This window comes from Telmatherina bonti (assembly GCF_933228915.1).
Source record: "Telmatherina bonti genome assembly, chromosome: 14".
Lineage (NCBI taxonomy): Eukaryota > Metazoa > Chordata > Actinopteri > Atheriniformes > Telmatherinidae > Telmatherina > Telmatherina bonti.
The window spans coordinates 4,748,769-4,774,952 of NC_136612.1; the positions used below are offsets into that span (position 1 = coordinate 4,748,769).

The window sequence follows — 26,184 nt, forward strand, 5'->3', positions numbered from 1 at the left end:
TACAAACCAGTTTCTGTGTCTACAAACCAGTTCCCGTATCCACAAACCAGTTCCTGTGTCCCCAAACCAGTTTATGTGTCTACAAACCAGTTTCTGTGTCCACAAACCAGTTTATGTGTCTACAAACCAGTTTCAGTGTCTACAAACCGGTTTATGTGTCCACAAACCAGTTTCTGTGTCCACAAACCAGTTTCTGTGTCAACAAACCAGTTTCTGTGTCTACAAACCGGTTTATGTGTCCACAAACCAGTTTCTGTGTCAACAAACCAGTTTCAGTGTCCACAAACCGGTTTCTGTGTCTACAAACCAGTTTCTGTGTCGTCAAACCAGTTCCTGTGTCAACAAACCAGTTTCTGTTTTCACAAACCAGTTTCTGTGTCTACAAACCAGTTTATGTGTCTACAAATCAGTTTCTGTGTCTACAAACCAGTTTATGTGTCCACAAACCAGTTTCTGTGTCAACAAACCAGTTTCAGTGTCCACAAACCGGTTTCTGTGTCTACAGACCAGTTTCTGTGTCGTCAAACCAGTTCCTGTGTCCCCAAACCAGTTTATGTGTCTACAAACCAGTTTCTGTGTCCACAAACCAGTTTATGTGTCTACAAACCAGTTTCAGTGTCTACAAACCGGTTTATGTGTCAACAAACCAGTTTCAGTGTCTACAAACCGGTTTATGTGTCCACAAACCAGTTTCTGTGTCAACAAACCAGTTTCTATGTCCACAAACCAGTTTCAGTGTCTTCAAACCAGTTCCCGTATCCACAAACCAGTTCCTGTGTCCCCAAACCAGTTTCTATGTCCACAAACCAGTTTCTGTGTCTACAAACCAGTTTCTGTGTCTACAAACCAGTTCCCGTATCCACAAACCAGTTCCTGTGTCCCCAAACCAGTTTATGTGTCTACAAACCAGTTTCTGTGTCGTCAAACCAGTTCCTGTGTCAACAAACCAGTTTCTGTGTCCACAAACCAGTTTATGTGTCTACAAACCAGTTTCAGTGTCTACAAACCGGTTTATGTGTCAACAAACCAGTTTCAGTGTCTACAAACCGGTTTATGTGTCCACAAACCGGTTTCTGTGTCTACAAACCAGTTTCTGTGTCGTCAAACCAGTTCCTGTGTCTACAAACCAGTTTCTGTTTTCACAAACCAGTTTCTGTGTCTACAAACCAGTTTCTGTTTTCACAAACCAGTTTCTGTGTCTACAAACCAGTTTATGTGTCCACAAACCAGTTTCTGTGTCAACAAACCAGTTTCAGTGTCCACAAACCGGTTTCTGTGTCTACAAACCAGTTTCTGTGTCGTCAAACCAGTTCCTGTGTCAACAAACCAGTTTCTGTTTTCACAAACCAGTTTCTGTATCTACAAACCACTTTCTGTCTACAAACCAGTTTCTGTGTCTACAAACCAGTTTCTGTGTCCACAAACCAGTTTCTGTGTCTACAAACAGTTCCTGTGTCCACAAACCAGTTTCTGTGTCTACAAACCAGTTTCAGTGTCTACAAACCAGTTTCTGTGTCTACAAACCAGTTTCTGTGTCCACAAACCAGTTTCTGTGTCTACAAACAGTTCCTGTGTCCACAAACCAGTTTCTGTGTCTACAAACCAGTTTCAGTGTCTACAAACCAGTTTCTGTGTCTACAAACCAGTTTCAGTGTCTACAAACCAGTTTCTGTGTCTACAAACCAGTTTCTGTGTCTACAAACCAGTTTCTGTGTCTACAAACCAGTTTCTATGTCCACAAACCAGTTCCTGTGTCTACAAACCAGTTTCAGTGTCCACAAACCAGTTTCTATGTCCACAAACCAGTTTCTGTATCTACAAACCAGTTTCTGTGTCCACAAACCAGTTTCTGTGTCTACAAACCAGTTTCTGTGTCCACAAACCAGTTTCTGTGTCTACAAACCAGTTCCCGTGTCCACAAACCAGTTCCTGTGTCTACAAACCAGTTTCTGTGTCCACAAACCAGTTCCCGTGTCCACAAACCAGTTCCTGTGTCCACAAACCAGTTTCTATGTCTACAAACCAGTTTCTGTTTTCACAAACCAGTTTCTGTGTCCACAAACCAGTTTCTGTGTCGTCAAACCAGTTTCTGTGTCTACAAACCAGTTTCTGTTTTCACAAACCAGTTTTTGTGTCTACAAACCAGTGTCTGTGTCTACAAACCAGTTTCTGTATCTACAAACCAGTTTCTGTGTCCACAAACCAGTTTCTGTGTCTACAAACCAGTTTCTGAGTCCACAAACCAGTTTCTGTGTCTACAAACCAGTTCCCGTGTCCACAAACCAGTTCCTGTGTCTACAAACCAGTTTCTGTGTCTACAAACAAGTTTCTGTTTTCACAAACCAGTTTCTGTGTCCACAAACCAGTTTCTGTGTCGTCAAACCAGTTTCTGTGTCTACAAACCAGTTTCTGTTTTCACAAACCAGTTTTTGTGTCTACAAACCAGTGTCTGTGTCTACAAACCAGTTTCTGCATCTACAAACCAGCTTCTGTGTCCACAAACCAGTTTCTGTGTCTACAAACCAGTTTCTGTGTCCACAAACCAGTTTCTGTGTTGTCAAACCAGTTTCTGTGTCTACAAACCAGTTTCTGTGTCTACAAACCAGTTTCTATGTCCACAAACCAGTTTCTGTATCTGCAAACCAGTTTCTGTGTCTACAAACCAGTTTCAGTGTCCACAAACCAGTTTCTATGTCCACAAACCAGTTTCAGTGTCTTCAAACCAGTTCCCGTATCCACAAACCAGTTCCTGTGTCCCCAAACCAGTTTCTATGTCCACAAACCAGTTTCTGTGTCTACAAACCAGTTTCTGTGTCTACAAACCAGTTCCCGTATCCACAAACCAGTTCCTGTGTCCCCAAACCAGTTTATGTGTCCACAAACCGGTTTCTGTGTCTACAAACCAGTTTCTGTGTCGTCAAACCAGTTCCTGTGTCTACAAACCAGTTTCTGTTTTCACAAACCAGTTTCTGTGTCTACAAACCAGTTTCTGTTTTCACAAACCAGTTTCTGTGTCTACAAACCAGTTTATGTGTCCACAAACCAGTTTCTGTGTCAACAAACCAGTTTCAGTGTCCACAAACCGGTTTCTGTGTCTACAAACCAGTTTCTGTGTCGTCAAACCAGTTCCTGTGTCAACAAACCAGTTTCTGTTTTCACAAACCAGTTTCTGTATCTACAAACCACTTTCTGTCTACAAACCAGTTTCTGTGTCTACAAACCAGTTTCTGTGTCCACAAACCAGTTTCTGTGTCTACAAACAGTTCCTGTGTCCACAAACCAGTTTCTGTGTCTACAAACCAGTTTCAGTGTCTACAAACCAGTTTCTGTGTCTACAAACCAGTTTCTGTGTCCACAAACCAGTTTCTGTGTCTACAAACAGTTCCTGTGTCCACAAACCAGTTTCTGTGTCTACAAACCAGTTTCAGTGTCTACAAACCAGTTTCTGTGTCTACAAACCAGTTTCAGTGTCTACAAACCAGTTTCTGTGTCTACAAACCAGTTTCTGTGTCTACAAACCAGTTTCTGTGTCTACAAACCAGTTTCTATGTCCACAAACCAGTTCCTGTGTCTACAAACCAGTTTCAGTGTCCACAAACCAGTTTCTATGTCCACAAACCAGTTTCTGTTTTCACAAACCAGTTTCTGTATCTGCAAACCAGTTTCTGTGTCTACAAACCAGTTTCAGTGTCCACAAACCAGTTTCTGTGTCCACAAACCAGTTTCAGTGTCTTCAAACCAGTTCCCGTATCCACAAACCAGTTCCTGTATCCCCAAACCAGTTTCTATGTCCACAAACCAGTTTCTGTATCTACAAACCAATTTCTGTGTCTACAAACCAGTTTCTGTGTCTACAAACCAGTTCCCGTATCCACAAACCAGTTCCTGTGTCCCCAAACCAGTTTATGTGTCTACAAACCAGTTTCTGTGTCCACAAACCAGTTTATGTGTCCACAAACCAGTTTCTGTATCTACAAACCAGTTTCTGTGTCTACAAACCAGTTTCTGTGTCTACAAACCAGTTCCCGTATCCACAAACCAGTTCCTGTGTCCCCAAACCAGTTTATGTGTCTACAAACCAGTTTCTGTGTCCACAAACCAGTTTATGTGTCTACAAACCAGTTTCTATGTCCACAAACCGGTTTATGTGTCTTCAAACCGGTTTATGTGTCCACAAACCAGTTTATGTGTCTACAAACCAGTTTCTATGTCCACAAACCGGTTTATGTGTCTTCAAACCAGTTTCTGTGTCCACAAACCGGTTTATGTGTCTTCAAACCGGTTTATGTGTCCACAAATCAGTTTTTGGAGATGTCCCTGCTTTGTAAATGACGTTGTCTTTAATTGGATGTAGAACTGAATGTGGATTAAACTGGTTCCAGTTGAATCCAGCAGCCAAAAGTTTGCAGGTGTGAACCAGTTTATGAACCAGTTACACTGGTAAATTGATGCTGGTACGTCCAAATAGCTCAGCCGATTGATGCAAACATCCAGTCCTGCTCTGTGACACATGTACAAGGTGGATCCATTCATTCATTCATTCATTTTCCGAACCACTTATTCCAATTCAGGGTCGCGGGGAAGCTGGAGCCTATCCCAGCCGGCTTTGGGCGACAGGCAGGGTACACCCTGGACAGCTCGCCAGTCCATCGCAGGGCAAGGTGGATCCAGATTTGCTCATTTCCATCATTTACCACCATGTTTGCAGATTGTCTCAGCTGTTTGTACTCTTTCTACCTGAACTGTGGGTGGAACAGCCCTGCTGTTCAGAGGAAAGTCTGTAGTATTTCATGACTTCCCGTACAGCTTCAGCCAGAAGGAGAGGCCAGCTGGCCGTAGCAATGCTGCGGTAGCGCGGAGTAAAACACCATCCTGCAAGGTGTTTCTGCTCAAGCATTATTTATGTTTTCCCCATGTTTTATTTACCTCTGCAGCTCTCTGCTCGTGCATCATCATCATCTTGTCGTGTGTCAGGTCCAGATCATTCCTGCTGATGTCCATGGTTGTGTTTGGAGCAGGACTCAGACCCAGAGACGGCGCTGACCCAACGGACCCATCAGACAGAACTGGCTCACTACTAGACAGAGAGTCCGTTCTCAGCAAGGACTCAGATGGAGGCAAGGAGGAAAGAGGCAGTTTGATCTGGGAACGAGGCAACATGGCAGATGCATGAGACTGAAATATTCACTACTCACATCTAACAGGGTACGACAACACACCATTTAGGTTCATTTACATTCTGACATGAATCAATAAATAAATCTGCACAGAAACACTTCAGCATGAATCACTCATCTCTGGAACTTTCTGATCTGCTGTCCAAGTGCAGCTCAAATTTCATTTCTGAAGGTTTAGATTGTGGCACAAAATGCGTTTAGTTACCAGGGAGCGCCTGAGTTATGAACCATTAACTAATGGTTAGTTAACCAGTACTTGCTGGTGAACACGCCAAGCCTTATTAGGGAATTAGTGGTTAGTTATCCAGACAACAGAGAGGAATTAGTAAGGAACTATAGGCTAGTTAGCCAGTACTTATTCATGAACTACAACCATAAGGTTATAATATCGTAGATCTTATTTGTCTTTTTTTACTTTGCCATTTTCACACAAACACTTGTTCTGGGTGCATCATAACTCCTCAGCGAGCTGCGAGTTACCAGTGATTACATGCTAGTTAGTTAACATGACAGAAAGTAATCAGTAAAAACTGGAACAAGCTTACTGAATAATGAATCATCATCTACTGTTTTTGTTTTTCTCCCTAATGTAAAGTATTACCTCCTGATTCATTCCTCTGATTTCCTGATAACTAACCAGTAGTCCCCCAGTAAGGCTTGGCTGTATCAAATCAAATCAAATATAAGATACTTTATTCGTCCCCGAGGGGAAATTCAAGGTTCAAGCCAGCTCGTCCAAGGTCAGACATACAGACATGTAACATTTATAAGAAGTTTCCAGAACCGAACTGAAGCAGCCAGTTTTACCGGTGCCGCCTTATAACGGATAAGAACAGAGATACATTTGGATCATGGGGGGGTCAAGGGAAGAAAACATGTAACTCCAAACCACGCCTCTAGGTGGCGCAGTCTGGAGAGACAGGACAGGACTTTCTAACAATTAGTTTCCTGAGACGCTCCCTAGTAACTAAGCAAATTTTGTGTCCCTTGTAGTAAAGTAGTGCCCAGATTTAACTCATCACAGTTTTTAGAGAACTTAAGTAACACCGTTTAAATAGTTTACTTATCTGCAACTTTAAACCTTTTAACAACATGTCACACATTAAAACCAATAAATGAAGATACCGAAATGTTTTATTGCTAAACTCTTCCAACAGGTGAACATGAAAACATTTTGATTTCAGAATAAAGAAGGATCTCCTGGTGTAGATGATGCAACATGCTGGGAAGCGTCTTCCTATCCCACGGTTTTCAGGAAACAGCTCTTTGTTGTTTACTTTGACTGGTTTTCCTGTTAGTATGGCCTTAATATAAAGAAATACACATTTTGCAACTGTAAATGAATGTTTGCAAATAATTTCAGAGTTTATATTTGTAAAAAAAAAGTTTTATCTTCTTGTAAAAAGAATCTACCCAAAAAGTTCCAGTCTGTTATTGTTCAGAAAGAATCTGCATGGTTGTAAAAACGTTTTACATTCGCGTAAAAGCAAATGTTCCTTTGCAAACATCCTGTCCAGAGACATGAAGCGCAAACTGCTGCAATACTCTGAAGGTGTGAAATTTGTCTCCCCATCTTTATACCTATAGGACTAGTCATATTGTCCAATCAGAAAGCTGACAGCTTCATCTCCAGCATCTTCCATGCGGAAGGACAAAATTCATGAAAATATTAAAAAACCCTTCTAGTCGTATAAACTAGGCAACTGTTGTGTCCATCCATAAGGCCCAGATTAAACAGGCTTTAAACAAAGTGTGTGTGTATTTAACATGGCTGTCTCATGACGGATCAGTTCTGCATGTTGTCAGATCAGATGTAAGGTCGCAGGGTCAGCGGCGGTAAAAATCCCAGAAAGTTTCAGAAACCAGACGTGGCATGATGAGTTTATGGTGCCTAGATACTGTCGTTAACAAAAGGTCCTGCTTGGCACCCACTGTGTCAACCCATTCAGCCTGTTAACCAGCCATTCCGTATTAAGGTGGGGTTGCCACCAAAACATGCAGGGCAGTGGGTACTGAGGACTAGATTTAAGAAACACTGCTGTGACGCCATCGTGTGACATCATAGTGACATCATAGAGTTGTGACATTTTTCTTAAATCATAAGGAGAATGATGAGAAAGAAGTCAGAAACAAAGGTGGACATCCAACAGATTGGGTTCTCTCTTCTTGTCATGTAGCTGTAAACGACATTTAAACAGGGAGCTGTTCCTGATTTGATCTGATGGTCATGAATGCATGGCCATCCTGTCAACCAATCAATAAACTGAAGTGTGTCAAGCTCCACCCTTTAAGGTCTGAGCAGTAAGACTGGGACCACGACAGAAGGCCAGAATATCTGCATCAAAAAACCTTTGTACTGATCCGGACCCATGGGTCTGAACCAGATCCATGGGTCTGATACGGACTTATGGGTCTGAACCAGATCCATGGGTCTGAACCAGAACCATGGGTCTGAACCAGATCCATTGGTCTGAACCAGACTTTTGAGTCTGAACCAGATCTATGAGTCTGAACCATATCCATAGGTCTTAATTAGATCCACGAATCTGAAACCAGATTTATGGGTCTTAACGTATATGATCGTATATGAAAGATGGACGGAGACTTCGGCAGTAAAAAGTGAAGCGTATGCAGAAGTGCATAAAACTGCAGTTCCCCCTTCATCCACTAGGGGCTGCAATACAGAGCAAATCCCCATAGACTCCCATGTTAAAAAGACCAACTTCACAGCAGAAATAAACATGTTTACACCAGGAATACACATGTTTACAGCAGAAATAAACATGTTTATGTTGTGGTTCCTGCTCTGACCTGTGCTGCAGTGGGTGTGCCTGTTTCCCTGGCAATCAAGTCCACACCAGGTTCTCATCGGGTAATCAGCAGCAGCAGCAAGATAAAAGGCCAGCTCAGTTCACCAGTCATCGCCTGATTGTTTCATCTGTGGTAACAGCTCTCAGCCATTGCAGCATTTCTGCTTAAGAAGTTAAACTGCTTGTTTCACAACTGTCTGTTCTGTCACCAGTGCATGATTCTTGCCTGCCTGCCCGTCAACCTGCCTGCCTGCCCGTCAACCTGCCTGCCTGCCCGCCAACCTGCCTGCCTGCCTGTCAACCAGCCTGCCCGCCAACCTGCCTGCCTGCCCGCCAACCTGCCTGCCTGCCTGTCAACCAGCCTGCCCGCCAACCTGCCTGCCTGCCCGTCAACCTGCCTGCCTGCCCGCCAACCTGCCTGCCTGCCCGCCAACCTGCCTGCCTGCCTGTCAACCAGCCTGCCCGCCAACCTGCCTGCCTGCCCGTCAACCTGCCTGCCTGCCCGCCAACCTGCCTGCCTGCCCGTCAACCTGCCTGCCTGCCTGTCAACCAGCCTGCCCGCCAACCTGCCTGCCTGCCCGTCAACCTGCCTGCCTGCCCGCCTGCCTGCCTGCCTGCCCGCCTGCCTGCCTGCCCGCCAACCTGCCTGCCTGCCTGTCAACCAGCCTGCCCGCCAACCTGCCTGCCTGCCCGTCAACCTGCCTGCCTGCCCGCCTGCCTGCCTGCCTGCCCGCCTGCCTGCCCGCCCGTCAACCTGCCTGCCTGCCCGTCAACCTGCCTGCCTGCCCGTCAACCTGCCTGCCTGCCCGTCAACCTGCCTGCCTGCCCGTCAACCTGCCTGCCTGCCTGTCAACCAGCCTGCCTGCCTGTCAACCTGCCTGCCTGCCTGTCAACCTGCCTGCCTGTCAACCTGCCTGCCTGCCTGTCAACCAGCCTGCCTGCCTGTCAACCTGCCTGCCTGCCCGTCAACCAGCCTGCCTGCCCGTCAACCTGCCTGCCTGCCTGTCAGCCTGCCTGCCTGTCAGCCTGCCTGCCTGTCAGCCTGCCTGCCTGTCAGCCTGCCTGCCTGCCCGCCAACCTGCCTGCCTGGCCACCTACCATTCTGCCCAGGAGAACAATAAACCTGTCCTAGTATCCACATCCAATCTGCACTTGGGTCCTTGTTTGTCCTACACTACAACAGTTTACACCAGGAATAAACATGTTTACAGCAGAAATAAACATGTTTACACCAGGAATAAACATGTTTACAGCAGAAATAAACATGTTTACACCAGGAATAAACATGTTTACAGCAGAAATAAACATGTTTACAGTTCAAAAATCCATTTTAGGTTTAATAGGTCAGGTTTACCTTCATGACAACTGTGGGGGGAGTGATTTATTTATTTTTTTTAACTCGCCCGTTTATAAGTAATTTAATCTCAAAGTTCGGCATATTTAGGGGCGTGTCCTTTTGATTGACAGGTACCCGATCTCCCGCTTCAAGTCAGAAGAACGTAGAACAACCTCGGTTTTTAGCCGGTTAACAACGTGACTTAGCTTTAGCCCGCTTACCTCCGTGAGCTGGTTAGCTCCTGTTATCTCTGGGTTAGCTCGGTTAGCTCTTAGCTACAGAAAGCTCGGAGTTCGCTCGATGTCAATCATCCACCATGATGCTCACAGCCCTCCTCTCAGCTCCACCTCTTTGCCCATATTTGTATTTTCCAGGTGAGACGATGCGCATGCCCCTGCCAAGATGGTGATGGTAGGAACCGCCCACCGAGCTTCAATTCAGCTCTTCAGAAACCTACGGGTGACGTCACGGAGGCTCCGCCCATCTCTTTATTTACAGTCTTAACTAGATCCATGCGTCTGAATCACACCCATGGGATTTCACCAGACACATGGGTCTGAACCAGGTTAAAAGTTAATACATATTCAGCCTAAAGGCCCATCTAAGCTGGAGGCAGAAGACAGGTGGGAAGACAGATGGACAGTTTTATTCATATCCTGCATTGGTTTCAGTCTGTTTTCAATGTCACTTGACACAGAAAACAGAGCAATACCTCTGGAAGCCACAGGGCCGATGTTGTGTGATGGCAAGTTGTATAGCTGATACACTTCCAGAGAATGGAACAAACCAGAGAAAAAAAAAAGGGACAGTAAGAAGACTTCGTATGAACTGCAAAAAGAAAAGCACCTAAAGAAGATGGAACAGAAAAAAACATCAGTTTTCTTCTTTCAACTTTATAGCAGTGTATTACCATGACCAAACGTGGAAGTGAACTCTGATCTCAGCACTTCCCACTGGTGGGTGAACTGCCTTAACAACATGGCATTGTAAAGGGAGTATGAGGACAGCAATGTATGACAACATTGGAAATGGACATCCTCATTAACATACATAAGGAAGCAGAAATGGACCTTAAAGGGTTCCTATTCTGGTATTTGGAGTTTTCTGAGCTTTCTACAGTGTTACAGTGTTGAATCCTCATCAGACATGTGAACGGCACTGTTTTTTATCACCTAAACGCATGTTTGAGTTTGAGTTTGACTTACATCACGCTCTCCATTCGGTTTCCATGGCGACGAAAAAACGCATTGTTTTAGAGAGTTTTTTCTTCTTGGAAATCCTTGTGACGTCCCGGGGGATAAGGTTCGGTGATTGGTTACCTTCTACTGGTTAACAAGGGCATGTACAAATACATCAGGCGGGTGGAAAACGTGGGATAAAGTTATTTCCAACGATGGCTGGTGAGTTTACCAAAGAGAGACATCCTGCTGCATTCGTTGCAGTGGGTTGCTGTTTTCCACTTCGTTTTCAGGCTCTGATTCAGGTTCCAACATGTAGGGCTGGATGCTATGTGTTGACATTGTATTTTGTTTTTTTATTGAGTTCATATGAGCCTAATCCTTCTGTTTATGAGACGTTACAATGACGGTGAAAGCAGGTGCGGTGCGCGCTCCCGATGTAGTGCAGTGGCGGGAGGCGGGGCTTAATGCGGAAGAGTCTCAATCCACTCGTTTTGCCCGCAGGCTGATCTGACAGCCTACGGAGAGGGTCGGTCTGAAGTAAATAAAGCCATTTGTGACAATAACTCCATCAATCCCAGCCCTTCTGGGCTCAGAAATGAAAATAAATTAGCCTGAAATGAACAAAATAGTTCCACTTTAAGATTTCATTCATCACCTAAACCTTTAGAAATGTATTTCAGTTCAGTATTTTCAGTATCATTTCTTCCTATTCAACATGTCTGATTGTGACTATCATCTAGATCATGGATCCCCTACCCAGGTCCTCGAGGACCCTGCAGGTTTTCCAAGTGTTCCTGCTGGAACATACCTGACTCAGACTCAGACAAGGTTCTGCACATGTCTGCTAAGTACACATTGATTTGAATCCATGGGGACACTTGGAAAACCTGCAGGACACCGGTCCTTGAGTACCAGGATTGGGAATCCCTGATTTAGTTTATTCCTTCTATCAACCATTACCTTGATAGGTGTGACTGGATCTGGCTGTGACTGCTGGGATGGTTCTTGCTGTTGGTAATAATGCTGCTGATAGTGGAGTTGGTGGTGGCTACAGGAAACCTGCTGCTGGTGTGGAGCTTGATGGAGGTCTGGCTGCTGGCTGTAATGCTGTTGGAGATGCTGCTGTTGGCTGTACGGTTGCTGTTGCTGACATGGGAGGCTTTGTGCTTTGTTCATATTTCGGGGACCACCCACCAGCCCTGCCTCCCGTCTACCACGCCCCCGTCCCCGCCCCCGCCCCCTTCTCATTTCTCCAGACCCTATCATCCCCCGACAGTATGAGGGCTCGGGGAGGGGGCGTATGCGTGGTCTACCTCGAGGGCGGGGAGGGCCTTCACGTTTTGGTTTAGTTGGTTTCCTGCCTCGTTTTTTAGGGCCGTCATGGGGGAGGAGTTGTGGCGTATGTCCAAGGGAGCAGCAGCTGGAGGTTTGACAGAAGTCTAAGTCACGTATTACTGGACTGAGACCACTTACCCCTTGAGCCCTGGCAACCCTCCTACAATTAGACACTAAGTCCGGTAACAGATCAGGAAGTCGCCGACTGTTGAGGCGAATGTCTGCTGGAACATCAGCTTTATCTTCATCATCTTCAAATTCATACTCCTGCGCATAGTTTTTCTTAGTTTGGTGTTGTGGTTCGCGTCGCTGCTTAAGCAGGTGAAAAGAGCTGGTCTTCAGTAGTTTTTTGGGTCGAGATGAACAGAAAATAGGCGAGGTCAGACCAGTGGTGCTGGAGCCCCTTCCCATGCCTCCCATCAGCTTACTGTCTGAGCCATCACCTTGAGCTCCCAGACCCAAGCCCATAGATGGAGTTTGGGACTGGATAAGACCAAGCTGGTCAGTGTTCACTGTTGAAGGAAGCTCGTGGGTCTTCAGAGAATCAAGGTCTAAGTGTACATTGCCGGTTCCTGTCCCTGTAAGGTTGCGGCAGTACATAGCAAAGCCTTGATCGTTGTGATGACCAACCATATCGTATCCTTCTGCAGTGCTTCCTGCTTTTAAAGCCTCAGTACTCTCTTGTGCCTGCCCATGACCTTGACTAAGGTTTTCTTGAGCATCCTGTCTAGCTCCAGAATCTTCAGCACAACCTGACTTATACTCAGATGAGCAGAATATGTCTTCCATCTCTGGGAAAAAAGAGCGGTCTTCATCCTGTAAAAGAGAGTCTGGAAAGCAGATGGATGTTAGAGATGCAAAACGCTGCTGCTGGGCTGGATTCTGTCCTACTTTATCCACCGGGCTCATTGCGTCAAACTGGTGCTCCTTGAACTGGTCCAACTGGGAATGTGACAGTTGTGCTTCAGTTTGTTGTGGGCGTTGAGACATCTCTATCCGGGATATGTGCATGTGGGATAACTGGGTGTGTGGCAGCTGATGGGGAATGTGTACTTGTTGTTCCTGAAGAGCATGGGAGTGGCCATGGACCAAAGACTGGTTGAGGTGATGAAGGTGTGAAGGTGTAGCTATGCCCAAATCTGGTTCTGTGAGAAAGCCATGGAGATCTGAAGCCTTTTGTTGGGGATGATGGTGAGGAGGGATTCTGTGCTGCTGTCTGAGCCGTTCACCATCTCCATCTTCAAGTGAAACCGTCACCCCATCCCCACTTCTGTCCATTGCTACTCCACTATCGTCTGTCTGAGACACTGAGTTCTGACTGGCTTGGATCTGACCTCTTGTGTGGGGTGCAAGGCTGTAGTGCGAATGGAGCTGGAGTTGTGGCTGTGAAGACTTCTTCTGTGGGTGGGGGTCCACTCGCACAGACTCGGTTCCTCCAGCTGAATCCATCCCAGGCTGAAGTTGTTGCTGCTGTGTACGTGTTTGCTGGGGGTCCATCTTGGAATGGGTGGTATGAGAGAGCACTGACTGCATGATGTGAGCCGGCTGGGAAGGATCTGGTGATGAATCCATCAGAGATAGGGGGACCTGGCTTTTCTGAGCATGCACATCTGGTGTGTTACACATGTAGGTGTTGTCACCTGTATTTGAAGGTTTCTTCAGCTCCATGTGAGTGTGGCTGAGCAAGTGTGAGCTTGGATGGCCTTGAGAAGTCTGTGTGTGATCAGTGTACCGGAAAGGCCTTGGGATTTGTTGTGGGTGTTGTATGGAAGGTGAGGATGCATGTGTGGGGTGATGGGGATGCTGGGAGTGTGGGTTTGGTGTATATGGACCCTCTCTTCCATAATGGACCACAGAGCCCAGCTCATAGAGCTGTGGATGGGAGTTGGTAGTATGGGATTCTGAAATGGTCAACTTTGACCTAGTCTGTTCTTTCTTCAGAGACATTTCCAAATGCCTATTTAAGCCACTTGTTGTGTCACTAACAGCAGTTCCAAGACCTACACTGCTGGTGGCATTGTGGGTACAAATCACACTCTTAGGTTGGTAGTGATCATCTGGGATTTTGTTAATATCGTAGGTCATCTCCCCGCCTTCCCCATCCCTGGTCTGTGAGATAGACTGTGGGAGCTGTTGAAGATGGGAGTGATGCTGGGACTGATGGGAGGTCGAGCTCTGAGCATGCAGTAAGTGGCTGATTAGGAAATAATTGTCCTCCTCTCGATTTTGGATGTGCTTGTCTGCCAACATGTTTTTTTCAATTTTTGTCTTGGTTGATGGTCCATGGTAGGACTGACTTTGAGACTGCCGTGTAGTGGGGAAATCTTGTGATGAGGATATGTAAGCAGAAGACAGGATGGAGGGGTGGTACTTGGTAACCCCTGACCCTCCGGGGGATTGTGCAGGACAAGCAGCAGCAGGAGAGTGCAGTGCAGGGTAACTGATAGGGGGTGATGTACGAGATTCAGGCAGGTGGTAAGAGCTGGTACTTTTATGTCCAACACCAGCAACAGTACTCCCTGATCCTGAAGAAGCAACTCCACAGTCGTGTGAGGCCGGCCCATTCCTAGTCGATTCACCTCCATACCCTAAGGAAGGACTACCTGCTCTTCTGAGAGACGATGAATCAAAACTAGAATCCTCAAAGACTATCTCAGCAGAGAACGAACGTCCTGCAGAGGTTATACCAGTGAATGATTTGCCCCCACTAACCCCTGCTCCAGAGCTTAAGTCCTGAGCATGAGGTGAGCCAAATCCTCCAAAGGGCTGGGCCCTGTTTGTAGATGAGGGCTGACTGGGGGAGTAGGATTGAGGCTGGGGAGGGCTCTGGTTTAATGGACCTGTGTTAGACTTTGGAATGGATTGAGAACCATAGTTTGGTTGGCATTGTTTGGGGACTGGGTGGTGAACAAGGGTTGATGACACCACTGGCAGAGGAGGCAGTACTGAGGCTGACTGGGGAGGTGGCTGCTGACGAGATGAACTGGTTAAGGAGGTGGTGCTTGTCTTGGAACTAGAAGAAGATAAAGAGGTGGAGGAGGAGGCTAATGGTGGAGTATGTGGGGTATGGGAGGAGGATGATGCTGAGCCAGAAGAGGAGAAGCAACTGGTGGAGTTGGAACTCTTGGGCTCCTTTGTGGCAGATAACGAGGACAGTAAGTTGTTGGGGGATGATGATGTGTAGGAAATTTGGCTTGTAGGTTGATATGTTTGGGATTCCACTTGTGGTGAGGGTTTTGTCTCTGCAGATGGGCTCTGTTCTCCCAGAGGGCTGCAGGGCATCCCAGCATGCTGATGGTGGCTGACTATCTGCTGGTAGCTAGACGACCCATCACAACTGGAATATTGCTGTAGGGTCGCGGACTGGGCCGGGGCTAAACGCTGGTAATGCTTGATCACACTGTCCTGCCGGGAAACTTCCCGCTCTGGAGGAGGAGTAGGCTTGGCTACAGGTAGCAGGGCTGAAGAGAGCATGGATGCATTATATAGCGGAGAGGACAACAGGTCGAAGGGGGGAGGCGTCAGGTGGCAGCTGGAGGAGGTGGAAGGGATGTGAGAAGGAGTTTGGGGCTCATGGGAGCCCCTATAGGTGGTGCTCTGAGAAGACAGCAACCGATCAAAGCCCAAGCTGGATTGGGAGGGTGTTTTGATGTGCAGCAGAGGATCATGAGGGGATAGTAAACCATTCGAAGTTGGGCTACATGTTGACGCAGCCTGCAAGGATAAGGAGGATGTAAAAGATCGTCCAGAAAAGGAGCCAGGATACTGGTATGCAGAGAGGGTTGAGGAGGAGGGAAGGGAGCCGGAACCTGGGAGGGCCCTTGAAATAAAGAGCTCCGCTGGTGCCGGTGTATGCATGGCTACAGGACACAACATTACATAAACAGTGTTGGTCAAAGCAAGCAACTATGTACATGATAATAACAGGAAAATTATCTTTTATACACAGAAAACTTTAATTTACTGCAGATGAGATTGATGCAGGTTTCTAGAAATATTCTCATTCCAAACTGATACTTACCACTCTGCCAAGATGGAGTCCGAAACTGAGACAGGAGGGAGGCAGAGGGCATTGGCGGTGGACCCCGCGAATCCAGAGCTGAAATCAGATTGATGACAGGGTGGGTCATGACCAGAGGGGTAGGCATGGTGAAAGATGGGTTCAAACAGCCCTGACAGACCTAGCAGCAAATAGTGAGCTTCACTTCAGTAATAATCACAACAAGGATCATCTTTAACCTCTGGCCTGGAAACTCAGGTTTCTTTTTTCATTCTGCAGCATTTGTTCTGCCCACCACCTTTTTAGCATGACTTTACATCCTGCTCACCTGTGCTAACCAGAAATATTCCCAAGACAACATCTCTTCAGAGCTCATTCATTCTCCTTAAACACACATGGATGTTTACATTTATTAAAGTTCAGCGATGGCCTAGCAACCTGTTCAGGGTGTACCTTGCCTCTTGCCTGTATTGAACCTTAATTATTAATTACCTCTATTTATTAACGTTTTTCATTAATTATAAATTATAATACATAAAGTATGCATTATAATGTATACTACATGTATACTACATATAACTTAATATATAATTTGTACTTAATATAATACATACATAAGGTATGTATATATATATATATATATATATATATATATATATATATATATATATATATATATATATATATATATATATATATATATATATATATATATATATATATATACATACATATATATATATATATATATATATATATATATATATATATATATATATATATATATATATATATATATATATATATATATACATACTTTTTACCTTTTTATGTAATAGAATTTTGATAAATATCAGAAGTTTTTTACATCTCACATATAAAAAATATTTTGTATGTTACATATATTCATCCACTTTCTGTACCACTTATTCCGATTAAGAATAGGCATTATATGACCAACACAGAGACACAAACTACCACTTACACCTCAGAAGAATTTGGAAAGACTAAGGGCACATTCACATCAGCCTTTTAGATTCGAATCCGAGTCCGTTTGCTCGGAAAGTCTCTTCGTTTGGGCAAATTAATCCTGATTCGGACCAAAGAAGTGGACTTGGTCCGCCTATAAACGCAGGTTTTGGTCCATTTCAAGCGGACCAACTACAGGAAGCAGACTACAAACCAAGTCCCTTCCTGCATGTGGCGTAGCGTTGCATTGTGGATAAATCCATAGCGATGGCGTTAAGGGTCCTCTGCCTCGTCTGGTGTTCATACTGCGTCCATTGTTGCAGTGGATTTCTGCAGGATACTTGCATAAGACACAATAAAACCCAAAACAGCCATAGTTTGGTCTCCATGTTTAACTGGCAGGTGGAGGAAACAGTTTTCTTCTTCACGCCGGTCTGGTCCTCTCTTCTGCTAAATACTAGTGCAGCGCCACCTCTGGTGGGAATGGGGACATATTATGCTAATGGTTTGGCTGGTTTGACCAAAGTGCAGCTTGAACACGATCTCGGTCCTCATGGATACACCCCCCTACAGCTGGACCGGGTCCCCAATCGGACCGAGTCCCCAATCGGACCGAATCTAGCAGCCCATCCTGATGTGAATTCACCCAAATTAACCATCTAACACTGTGTCTTTGGACAGTGGGAGGAAGGTGGACAAGCTGTAGAGAACCCAGACATACATGAGAAGAACATGCAAACAACACACAGAATTTTCCTCAAAGCCTAATTAACATCAACCAAAGAGAAATTCAAATTACTGCTTCTCATCGTTGACTTTTTTCCTCAAATTCTCCACCTTAAACTACAACCCTGATGTTGCTGACTTCTACTAACAGTAATAGACTTTATATTGAGGAGAAGTTTGGAGCAGTTTTGGTGGAAAAATTTGTTGTGTTTTATATTTAAATTCCAAAATCATTTACATTATTTTAGGAAAAACTGTTCTTATAAAAGCTGAAATTTTTATATTGTCTCATTTAATCTTTGAATGTTTTTAGATCATAGCGAAAATAAAACTATCCCAACATGTCTGGAGCAGTGTCCAAATAAAAGCAAAATAATGTACTTTCAGACAAATTACCAGCAGAAATATTCCAGATTTCACTTCTTTGTCCAAACTGTATTTCTAATAAAAATTTCATAAAATGCAGCAGTCTGTTGTGAAGCAGCCAGTCGGCCGCTTGGAGCGCCGTTAGGTCAGTCACACATTTCAGGACTCATATCATACGTTCAGACAAACTCATTTTAAAGTAAAATTGTGAAAGAAAAGCAGAATCTATAGATAATCACAGCAGACAAAACCACATCCTTACCCAGTGCGCAGCCGGACCCCCAGGTCTGTCTCAAGCTTCCAGAGTGGTTGTTGGTTGCATAGCCTTGCAGGGGGTGAGGGGGGACGTAGGCCTGTCGGTGGAGAAGCTCTGAGTCCTGTTGAGATGAGCCGCCACTCCCGTACACAGGGCTGAGGAGAAATTGTTCACAGAATTTAATTTTAACATCAGGAATTTGATCCTTCATGTTGAAGACAAGAGTCTTTTCATCTCTGAAGATCTTTCCAGAAATCAGGGATGATTTATATTCTGCATCTGACATGTAAATACCAACCGAATCAGTTCCAGGGTGTAAATAAAGATCAACACACTTATTCACACAATCTCTGAGCAAAGCCCACTTCTGGATGCATCTCTGACTCAATATTGTAATGAGTTTTTCTGGAGGCCGAGAGGCGTGTGAAAACTGAATTATCGGATCACCTGGTATGGAAGTGAGTGGATGTCAAAGGACTGAGGCCCTGCCAAGAAAACCGCAAGCGCTCATGGAAACTGTCTTTCTGAGAGGGTGCCGATCACAGCTAGTTAGGGCTGCCGCAGCGAAGCTCATCAGCGGGGCTCGAGCAGGGCTGGGAAACTCTGGTCCTCGAGGACCGCAGTCCTGCAAGTGTTGGGAGTTTCTCCACCTGCTCTAGAAGGTCAGATGTGCTGCATAGGCAGGTGGAGTGTGGATCAGTTAGAGACGACTTAGGATCGTGACCCCTGCTTGAGGAGGAGTCCCTCCTGCAGTCTATGGAGGAGAAGCAGTTTTCCAGCATGATTAGCTGTTTGGAGCCGGACCAGTGCTAACCTCAGTCCCCTGGGAGGGTCTTGACTCCTGGGTGAATTTGGTGTGTGTGTGTGTGTATCTTGTTTCTAACTGGTTATTGTATTATTTGTTTATTTATCTTTTTCTACACACAAAAGGTGTGTTTCAGGTGTGTTTGGTGCATTTCAGGTGTGTTTCAGGTGTATTAGGTGAGTTTCAGGTGTGTTTGGGGTGTTTTTGGTGCGTTTCAGGTGTGTTTCAGGTGTTTGGTGTGTTTCAGGTGTATTTCAGGTGTTTGGTGTGTTTCAGGTGTATTTGGTGTGTTAGGTGTGTTTCAGGTGTGTTAGGTGCGTTTCAGGTTTGTGGTTCGTTTCAAGTGTGTTCGAGGTGTGTTTGGTGGCTTCAGGTGTGTTTGGTGTGTTTCAGGTGTGTTTGGTATCTTTCAGGTGTATTAGCTGCGTTTCAGGTGTGTTTGTTGCGTTTCAGGTGTGTTTGTTGCGTTTCAGGTGTGTTTGGTGCGTTTCAGGTGTGTTTGGTGCGTTTCAGGTGTGTTTGGTGCATTTCAGGTGTGTTTGGTGCGTTTCAGGTGTGTTTGCTTTGTTTCAGGGGTGTTTGGTGTGTTTCAGGCGTGTTTGGTGCCTTCAGGTGTGTTTGGTGCGTTTCAGGTGTGTTTGGTGTGTTTTAGGTGTGTTTGGTGCGTTTCAGGTGTGTTCGGCGTGTTTCAGGTGTGTTTGGTGTGTTTCAGGCGTGTTTGGTGCCTTCAGGTGTGTTTGGTGCGTTTCAGGTGTGTTTGGTGTGTTTCAGGCGTGTTTGGTGCCTTCAGGTGTGTTTGGTGCGTTTCAGGTGTGTTTCAGGTGTTTGGTGTGTTTCAGGTGTATTTCAGGTGTTAGGTGTGGTTCAGGTGTGTTAGGTGTTTTTCAGGTGTGTTTGGTGCGCTCAGGTATGTTTGGTGTGTTTCAGGTGTGTTTGGTGTGTTTCAGGTGTGTTTGGTGCGTTTCAGGTGTGTTAGGTGTGTTTCAGGTGTGTTTGGTGCATTTCAGGTGTGTTTGCTTTGTTTCAGGTGGGTCTGGTATGTCTCAGGTGTGTTTAGTGTTTTTCAGGTGTGTCTGGTATGTTTCAGGTGTGTCTGGTATGTTTCAGGGGTGTTTGGTGTGTTTCAGATGAGTGTTTGGTGCGTTTCAGGTGTGTTTGGCGTGTTTCAGGTGTGTTTGGTGTGTTTCAGGCGTGTTTGGTGTGTTTCAGGAGTCTTTAGTGTGTTTCAGGTGTGTTTAGTGTGTTTCAGGTGTGTTTGGTGTGTTTCAGGAGTGTTTAGTGTGTTTCAGGTGTGTTTAGTGCGTTTCAGGTGTGTTTGGTGCCTTCAGGTGTGTTTGGTGTGTTTCAAGTGTGTTTGGTGTGTTTCAGGTGTGTTTGGTGTGTTTCAGGTGTGTTAGGTGTGTTTCTGGTGCGTTTCTGGTGTGTTTCAGGTGTTTGGTGTGTTTCAGGTGTATTTGGTGTGTTTCAGGTGTATTTGGTGCGTTAAGTGTGTTTCAGGTGTGTTTGGGGTGTTTTTTGGTGCGTTTCAGGTGTGTTTGGTGTGTTTCAGGTGTGTTTGGTGCATTTCAGGTGTGTTTGGTGCATTTCAGGTGTGTTTGGTGCGTTTCAGGTGTGTTTCAGGTGTTTGGTGCGTTTCAGGTGTGTTTGCTTTGTTTCAGGTGTGTCTGGTATGTTTCAGGTGTGTTTAGTGTTTGTCAGGTGTGTTTGGTGCCTTCAGGTGTGTTTGGTGCGTTTCAGGTGTGTTTGGTGTGTTTCAGGAGTGTTTAGTGCGTTTCAGGTGTGTTTGGTGCCTTCAGGTGTGTTTGGTGTGTTTCAAATTTGTTTGGCGTGTTTCAGGTGTGTTTGGTGTGTTTCAGGTGTGTTTGGTGTGTTTCAGATGTGTTAGGTGTGTTTCTGGTGCGTTTCATGTGTGTTTCAGGTGTTTGGTGTGTTTCAGGTGTATTTGCTGTGTTTCAGGTGTGTTGGGTGTGTTTCTGGTGCGTTTCAGGTGTGTTTCAGGTGTTTGGTGTGTTTCAGGTGTATTTGGTGTGTTTCAGGTGTATTTGGTGTGTTAGGTGTGTTTCAGGTGTGTTTTTGGTGTGTTTCAGGTGTGTTTCAGGTGTTTGGTGTGTTTCAGGTGTATTTGCTGTGTTTCAGGTGTGTTAGGTGTGTTTCTGGTGCGTTTCAGGTGTGTTTCAGGTGTTTGGTGTGTTTCAGGTGTATTTGCTGTGTTTCAGGTGTGTTAGGTGTGTTTCTGGTGCGTTTCAGGTGTGTTTCAGGTGTTTTTTGGTGCGTTTCAGGTGTGTTTGGTGTGTTTCAGGTGTGTTTGGTGCATTTCAGGTGTGTTTGGTGCATTTCAGGTGTGTTTGGTGCGTTTCAGGTGTGTTTCAGGTGTTTGGTGCGTTTCAGGTGTGTTTGCTTTGTTTCAGGTGTGTCTGGTATGTTTCAGGTGTGTTTAGTGTGTGTCAGGTGTGTTTGGTGCCTTCAGGTGTGTTTGGTGCGTTTCAGGTGTGTTTGGTGCCTTCAGGTGTGTTTGGTGCGTTTCAGGTGTGTTTGGTGTGTTTCAGGAGTGTTTAGTGCGTTTCAGGTGTGTTTGGTGCCTTCAGGTGTGTTTGGAGTGTTTCAAATTTGTTTGGCGTGTTTCAGGTGTGTTTGGTGTGTTTCAGGTGTGTTTGGTGTGTTTCAGGTGTGTTTGGTGTGTTTCAGATGTGTTAGGTGTGTTTCTGGTGCGTTTCATGTGTGTTTCAGGTGTTTGGTGTGTTTCAGGTGTATTTGCTGTGTTTCAGGTGTGTTAGGTGTGTTTCTGGTGCGTTTCAGGTGTGTTTCAGGTGTTTGGTGTGTTTCAGGTGTATTTGGTGTGTTTCAGGTGTATTTGGTGTGTTAGGTGTGTTTCAGGTGTGTTTTTGGTGTGTTTCAGGTGTGTTTCAGGTGTTTGGTGTGTTTCAGGTGTATTTGCTGTGTTTCAGGTGTGTTAGGTGTGTTTCTGGTGCGTTTCAGGTGTGTTTCAGGTGTTTGGTGTGTTTCAGGTGTATTTGCTGTGTTTCAGGTGTGTTAGGTGTGTTTCTGGTGCGTTTCAGGTGTGTTTCAGGTGTTTGGTGTGTTTCAGGTGTATTTGCTGTGTTTCAGGTGTATTTGGTGTGTTAGGTGTGTTTCAGGTGTATTTGGTGTGTTAGGTGTGTTTCAGGTGTGTCTGGTATGTTTCAGGTGTGTTTAGTGTGTTTCAGGTGTGTTAGGTGAGTTTCAGGTGTGTTTGGTGCCTTCAGGTGTGTTTTTGCTGCGTTTCAGGTATGTTTGGTGTGTTTCAGGTGGTTTTGGTATGTTTCAGGTGTGTTTAGTGTGTTTCAGGTGTGTTTGGTGCCTTCAGGTGTGTTTGGTGTGTTTGGTGTGTTTCAGGTGTGTCTGGTATGTTTCAGGTGTGTTTGGTGTGTTTCAGGTGTGTTTGGTGCCTTCAGGTGTGTTTGGTGTGGTTGGTGTGTTTCATGTGTGTCTGGTATGTTTCAGGTGTGTTTGGTGTGTTTCAGATGAGTTTGGTGTTTTTCAGGTGTGTTTGGCGTGTTTCAGGTGTGTTTGGTGTGTTTCAGGCATGTTTGGTGCCTTCAGGTGTGTTTGGCGTGTTTCAGGTGTGTTCAGTGCGTTTCAGGTGTGTTTGGTGTGTTTCAAGTGTGTTTGGTGTTTTCAGGTGTGTCCGGTATGTTTCAGGTATGTTTCAGGTGTTTGGTGTGTTTCAGGTATATTTGGTGTGTTTCAGGTGTATTTGGTGTGTTTCAGGTGTGTTTGGTGCCTTCAGGTGTGTTTGGCGTGTTTCAGGTGTGTTCAGTGCGTTTCAGGTGTGTTTGGTGTTTTCAGGTGTGTCCGGTATGTTTCAGGTGTTTGGTGTGTTTCAGGTATATTTGGTGTGTTTCAGGTGTATTTGGTGCGTTGTGTTTCAGGTGTGTTAGGTGTGTTTCTGGTGCGTTTCTGGTGTGTTTCAGGTGTTTGGTGTGTTTCAGGTGTGTTTGGTGTGTTTCAGGTGTGTTAGGTGTGTTTCTGGTGCGTTTCAGGTGTGTTTCAGGTGTGTTTCAGGTGTTTGGTGTGTTTCAGGTGTATTTGGTGTTTTTCAGGTTTGTTAGGTGTTTTTCAGGTGTGTTTGGTGCGTTTCAGGTGTGTTTTGAGTGTTTCAGGTGTGTTTCAGGTGTGTTTGGTGTGTTTCAGGTGCATTTCTGGTGTGTTTGGTGCGTTTCAGGTGTGTTAGGTGTGTTTCAGGCGTGTTTGGTGCGTTTCAGGTGTGTTTGCTGTGTTTCAGGTGTGTTTGGTGCGTTTCAGGTGTGTTTGGTGCATTTCAGATGAGTTTGGTGCGTTTCTGGTGTGTTTGGTGTGTTTCAGGTGTGTTTGGTGTGTTTCAGGTGTGTTTGGTGTGTTTCAGGCGTGTTTGGTGCCTTCAGGTGTTTTTGGTGCGTTTCAGGTGTGTTTGGCGTGTTTCAGGTGTGTTTGGTGTGTTTCAGGTGTGTCTAGTATGTTTCAGGTGTGTTTAGTTTGTTTCAGGTGTGTTTGGCGTGTTTCAGGTGTGTTTGGTGTGTTTCAGGTGGGTTTAATGTGTTTCAGGTGTGTTTGGTGTGTTTCAGGTGTGTTTAGTGTAATCAGGTGTTTTTGGTGCCTTCAGGTGTGTTTGGTGTGTTTCAGGTGTGTTTAGTGTGTTTCAGGTGTGTTTGGTGTGTTTCTGGTGCATTTCAGGTGTGTTTCAGGTGTTTGGTGTGTTTCAGGTGTGTTTGGTGTGTTTCAGGTTTGTTAGGTGCGTTTCAGGTGTGTTTCAGGTGTTTGGTGTGTTTCAGGTGTATTTGGTGTGTTTCAGGTGTATTTGGTGTGTTAGGTGTGTTTCAGGTGTGTTTTTGGTGTGTTTCAGGTGTGTTTCAGGTGTGTTTCAGGTGTTTGGTGTGTTTCAGGTGTATTTGGTGTGTTTCAGGTGTATTTGGTGCGTTAAGTGTGTTTCAGGTGTGTTAGGTGTGTTTCTGGTGCGTTTCAGGTGTGTTTCAGGTGTTTGGTGTGTTTCAGGTGTGTTTGGTGTGTTTCAGGTTTGTTAGGTGCGTTTCAGGTGTGTTTCAGGTGTTTGGTGTGTTTCAGGTGTATTTGGTGTGTTTCAGGTGTATTTGGTGTGTTAGGTGTGTTTCAGGTGTGTTTTTGGTGTGTTTCAGGTGTGTTTCAGGTGTTTGGTGTGTTTCAGGTGTATTTGCTGTGTTTCAGGTGTGTTAGGTGTGTTTCTGGTGCGTTTCAGGTGTGTTTCAGGTGTTTGGTGTGTTTCAGGTGTATTTGCTGTGTTTCAGGTGTGTTAGGTGTGTTTCTGGTGCGTTTCAGGTGTGTTTCAGGTGTTTGGTGTGTTTCAGGTGTATTTGGTGTGTTTCAGGTGTATTTGGTGTGTTAGGTGTGTTTCAGGTGTGTTTTTGGTGTGTTTCAGGTGTGTTTCAGGTGTTTGGTGTGTTTCAGGTGTATTTGCTGTGTTTCAGGTGTGTTAGGTGTGTTTCTGGTGCGTTTCAGGTGTGTTTCAGGTGTTTGGTGTGTTTCAGGTGTATTTGCTGTGTTTCAGGTGTATTTGGTGTGTTAGGTGTGTTTCAGGTGTATTTGGTGTGTTAGGTGTGTTAGGTGTGTTTCAGGTGTATTTGCTGTGTTTCAGGTGTGTTTGGTGCCTTCAGGTGTTTGGTGTGTTTCAGGTATATTTGGTGTGTTTCAGGTGTATTTGGTGCGTTGTGTTTCAGGTGTGTTAGGTGTGTTTCTGGTGTGTTTCAGGTGTGTTTCAGGTGTTTGGTGTGTTTCAGGTGTGTTTGGTGTGTTTCAGGTGTGTTAGGTGTGTTTCTGGTGCGTTTCAGGTGTGTTTCAGGTGTGTTTCAGGTGTTTGGTGTGTTTCAGGTGTATTTGGTGTTTTTCAGGTGTGTTAGGTGTTTTTCAGGTGTGTTTGGTGCGTTTCAGGTGTGTTTTGAGTGTTTCAGGTGTGTTTCAGGTGTGTTTGGTGTGTTTCAGGTGCATTTCTGGTGTGTTTGGTGCGTTTCAGGTGTGTTCAGTGCGTTTCAGGTGTGTTTGGTGTTTTCAGGTGTGTCCGGTATGTTTCAGGTGTTTGGTGTGTTTCAGGTATATTTGGTGTGTTTCAGGTGTATTTGGTGCGTTGTGTTTCAGGTGTGTTAGGTGTGTTTCTGGTGCGTTTCAGGTGTGTTTCAGGTGTTTGGTGTGTTTCAGGTGTATTTGCTGTGTTTCAGGTGTGTTAGGTGTGTTTCTGGTGCGTTTCAGGTGTGTTTCAGGTGTTTGGTGTGTTTCAGGTGTATTTGCTGTGTTTCAGGTGTATTTGGTGTGTTAGGTGTGTTTCAGGTGTGTTTTTGGTGTGTTTCAGGTGTTTGGTGTGTTTCAGGTGTATTTGCTGTGTTTCAGGTGTGTTAGGTGTGTTTCTGGTGCGTTTCAGGTGTGTTTCAGGTGTTTGGTGTGTTTCAGGTGTATTTGCTGTGTTTCAGGTGTATTTGGTGTGTTAGGTGTGTTTCAGGTGTGTCTGGTATGTTTCAGGTGTGTTAGGTGAGTTTCAGGTGTGTTTGGTGCCTTCAGGTGTTTGGTGTGTTTCAGGTATATTTGGTGTGTTTCAGGTGTATTTGGTGCGTTGTGTTTCAGGTGTGTTAGGTGTGTTTCTGGTGTGTTTCAGGTGTGTTTCAGGTGTTTGGTGTGTTTCAGGTGTGTTTGGTGTGTTTCAGGTGTGTTAGGTGTGTTTCTGGTGCGTTTCAGGTGTGTTTCAGGTGTGTTTCAGGTGTTTGGTGTGTTTCAGGTGTATTTGGTGTTTTTCAGGTGTGTTAGGTGTTTTTCAGGTGTGTTTGGTGCGTTTCAGGTGTGTTTTGAGTGTTTCAGGTGTGTTTCAGGTGTGTTTGGTGTGTTTCAGGTGCATTTCTGGTGTGTTTGGTGCGTTTCAGGTGTGTTCAGTGCGTTTCAGGTGTGTTTGGTGTTTTCAGGTGTGTCCGGTATGTTTCAGGTGTTTGGTGTGTTTCAGGTATATTTGGTGTGTTTCAGGTGTATTTGGTGCGTTGTGTTTCAGGTGTGTTAGGTGTGTTTCTGGTGCGTTTCAGGTGTGTTTCAGGTGTTTGGTGTGTTTCAGGTGTATTTGCTGTGTTTCAGGTGTGTTAGGTGTGTTTCTGGTGCGTTTCAGGTGTGTTTCAGGTGTTTGGTGTGTTTCAGGTGTATTTGGTGTTTTTCAGGTGTGTTAGGTGTTTTTCAGGTGTGTTTGGTGCGTTTCAGGTGTGTTT

The 26,184-nt window shown here is 45.2% G+C and overlaps 1 protein-coding gene across 1 annotated transcript in view; it reads right to left on the reverse strand.

Moving 5' to 3' along the window:
- The window catches only part of LOC306765241 (proline-rich protein 12-like), a gene marked incomplete at both ends in the record, with an annotated part of 489,381 nt that overhangs the window by 395,303 nt on the left and 67,894 nt on the right, over positions 1-26,184 (reverse strand). The window contains 5 exon segments of the mRNA XM_079252643.1: positions 4,927-5,142; positions 11,699-15,699; positions 15,861-15,960; positions 15,962-16,020; positions 18,163-18,311. Of these exon segments, the coding sequence (XP_079108769.1) occupies positions 4,927-5,142; positions 11,699-15,699; positions 15,861-15,960; positions 15,962-16,020; positions 18,163-18,311 (4,525 nt within the window).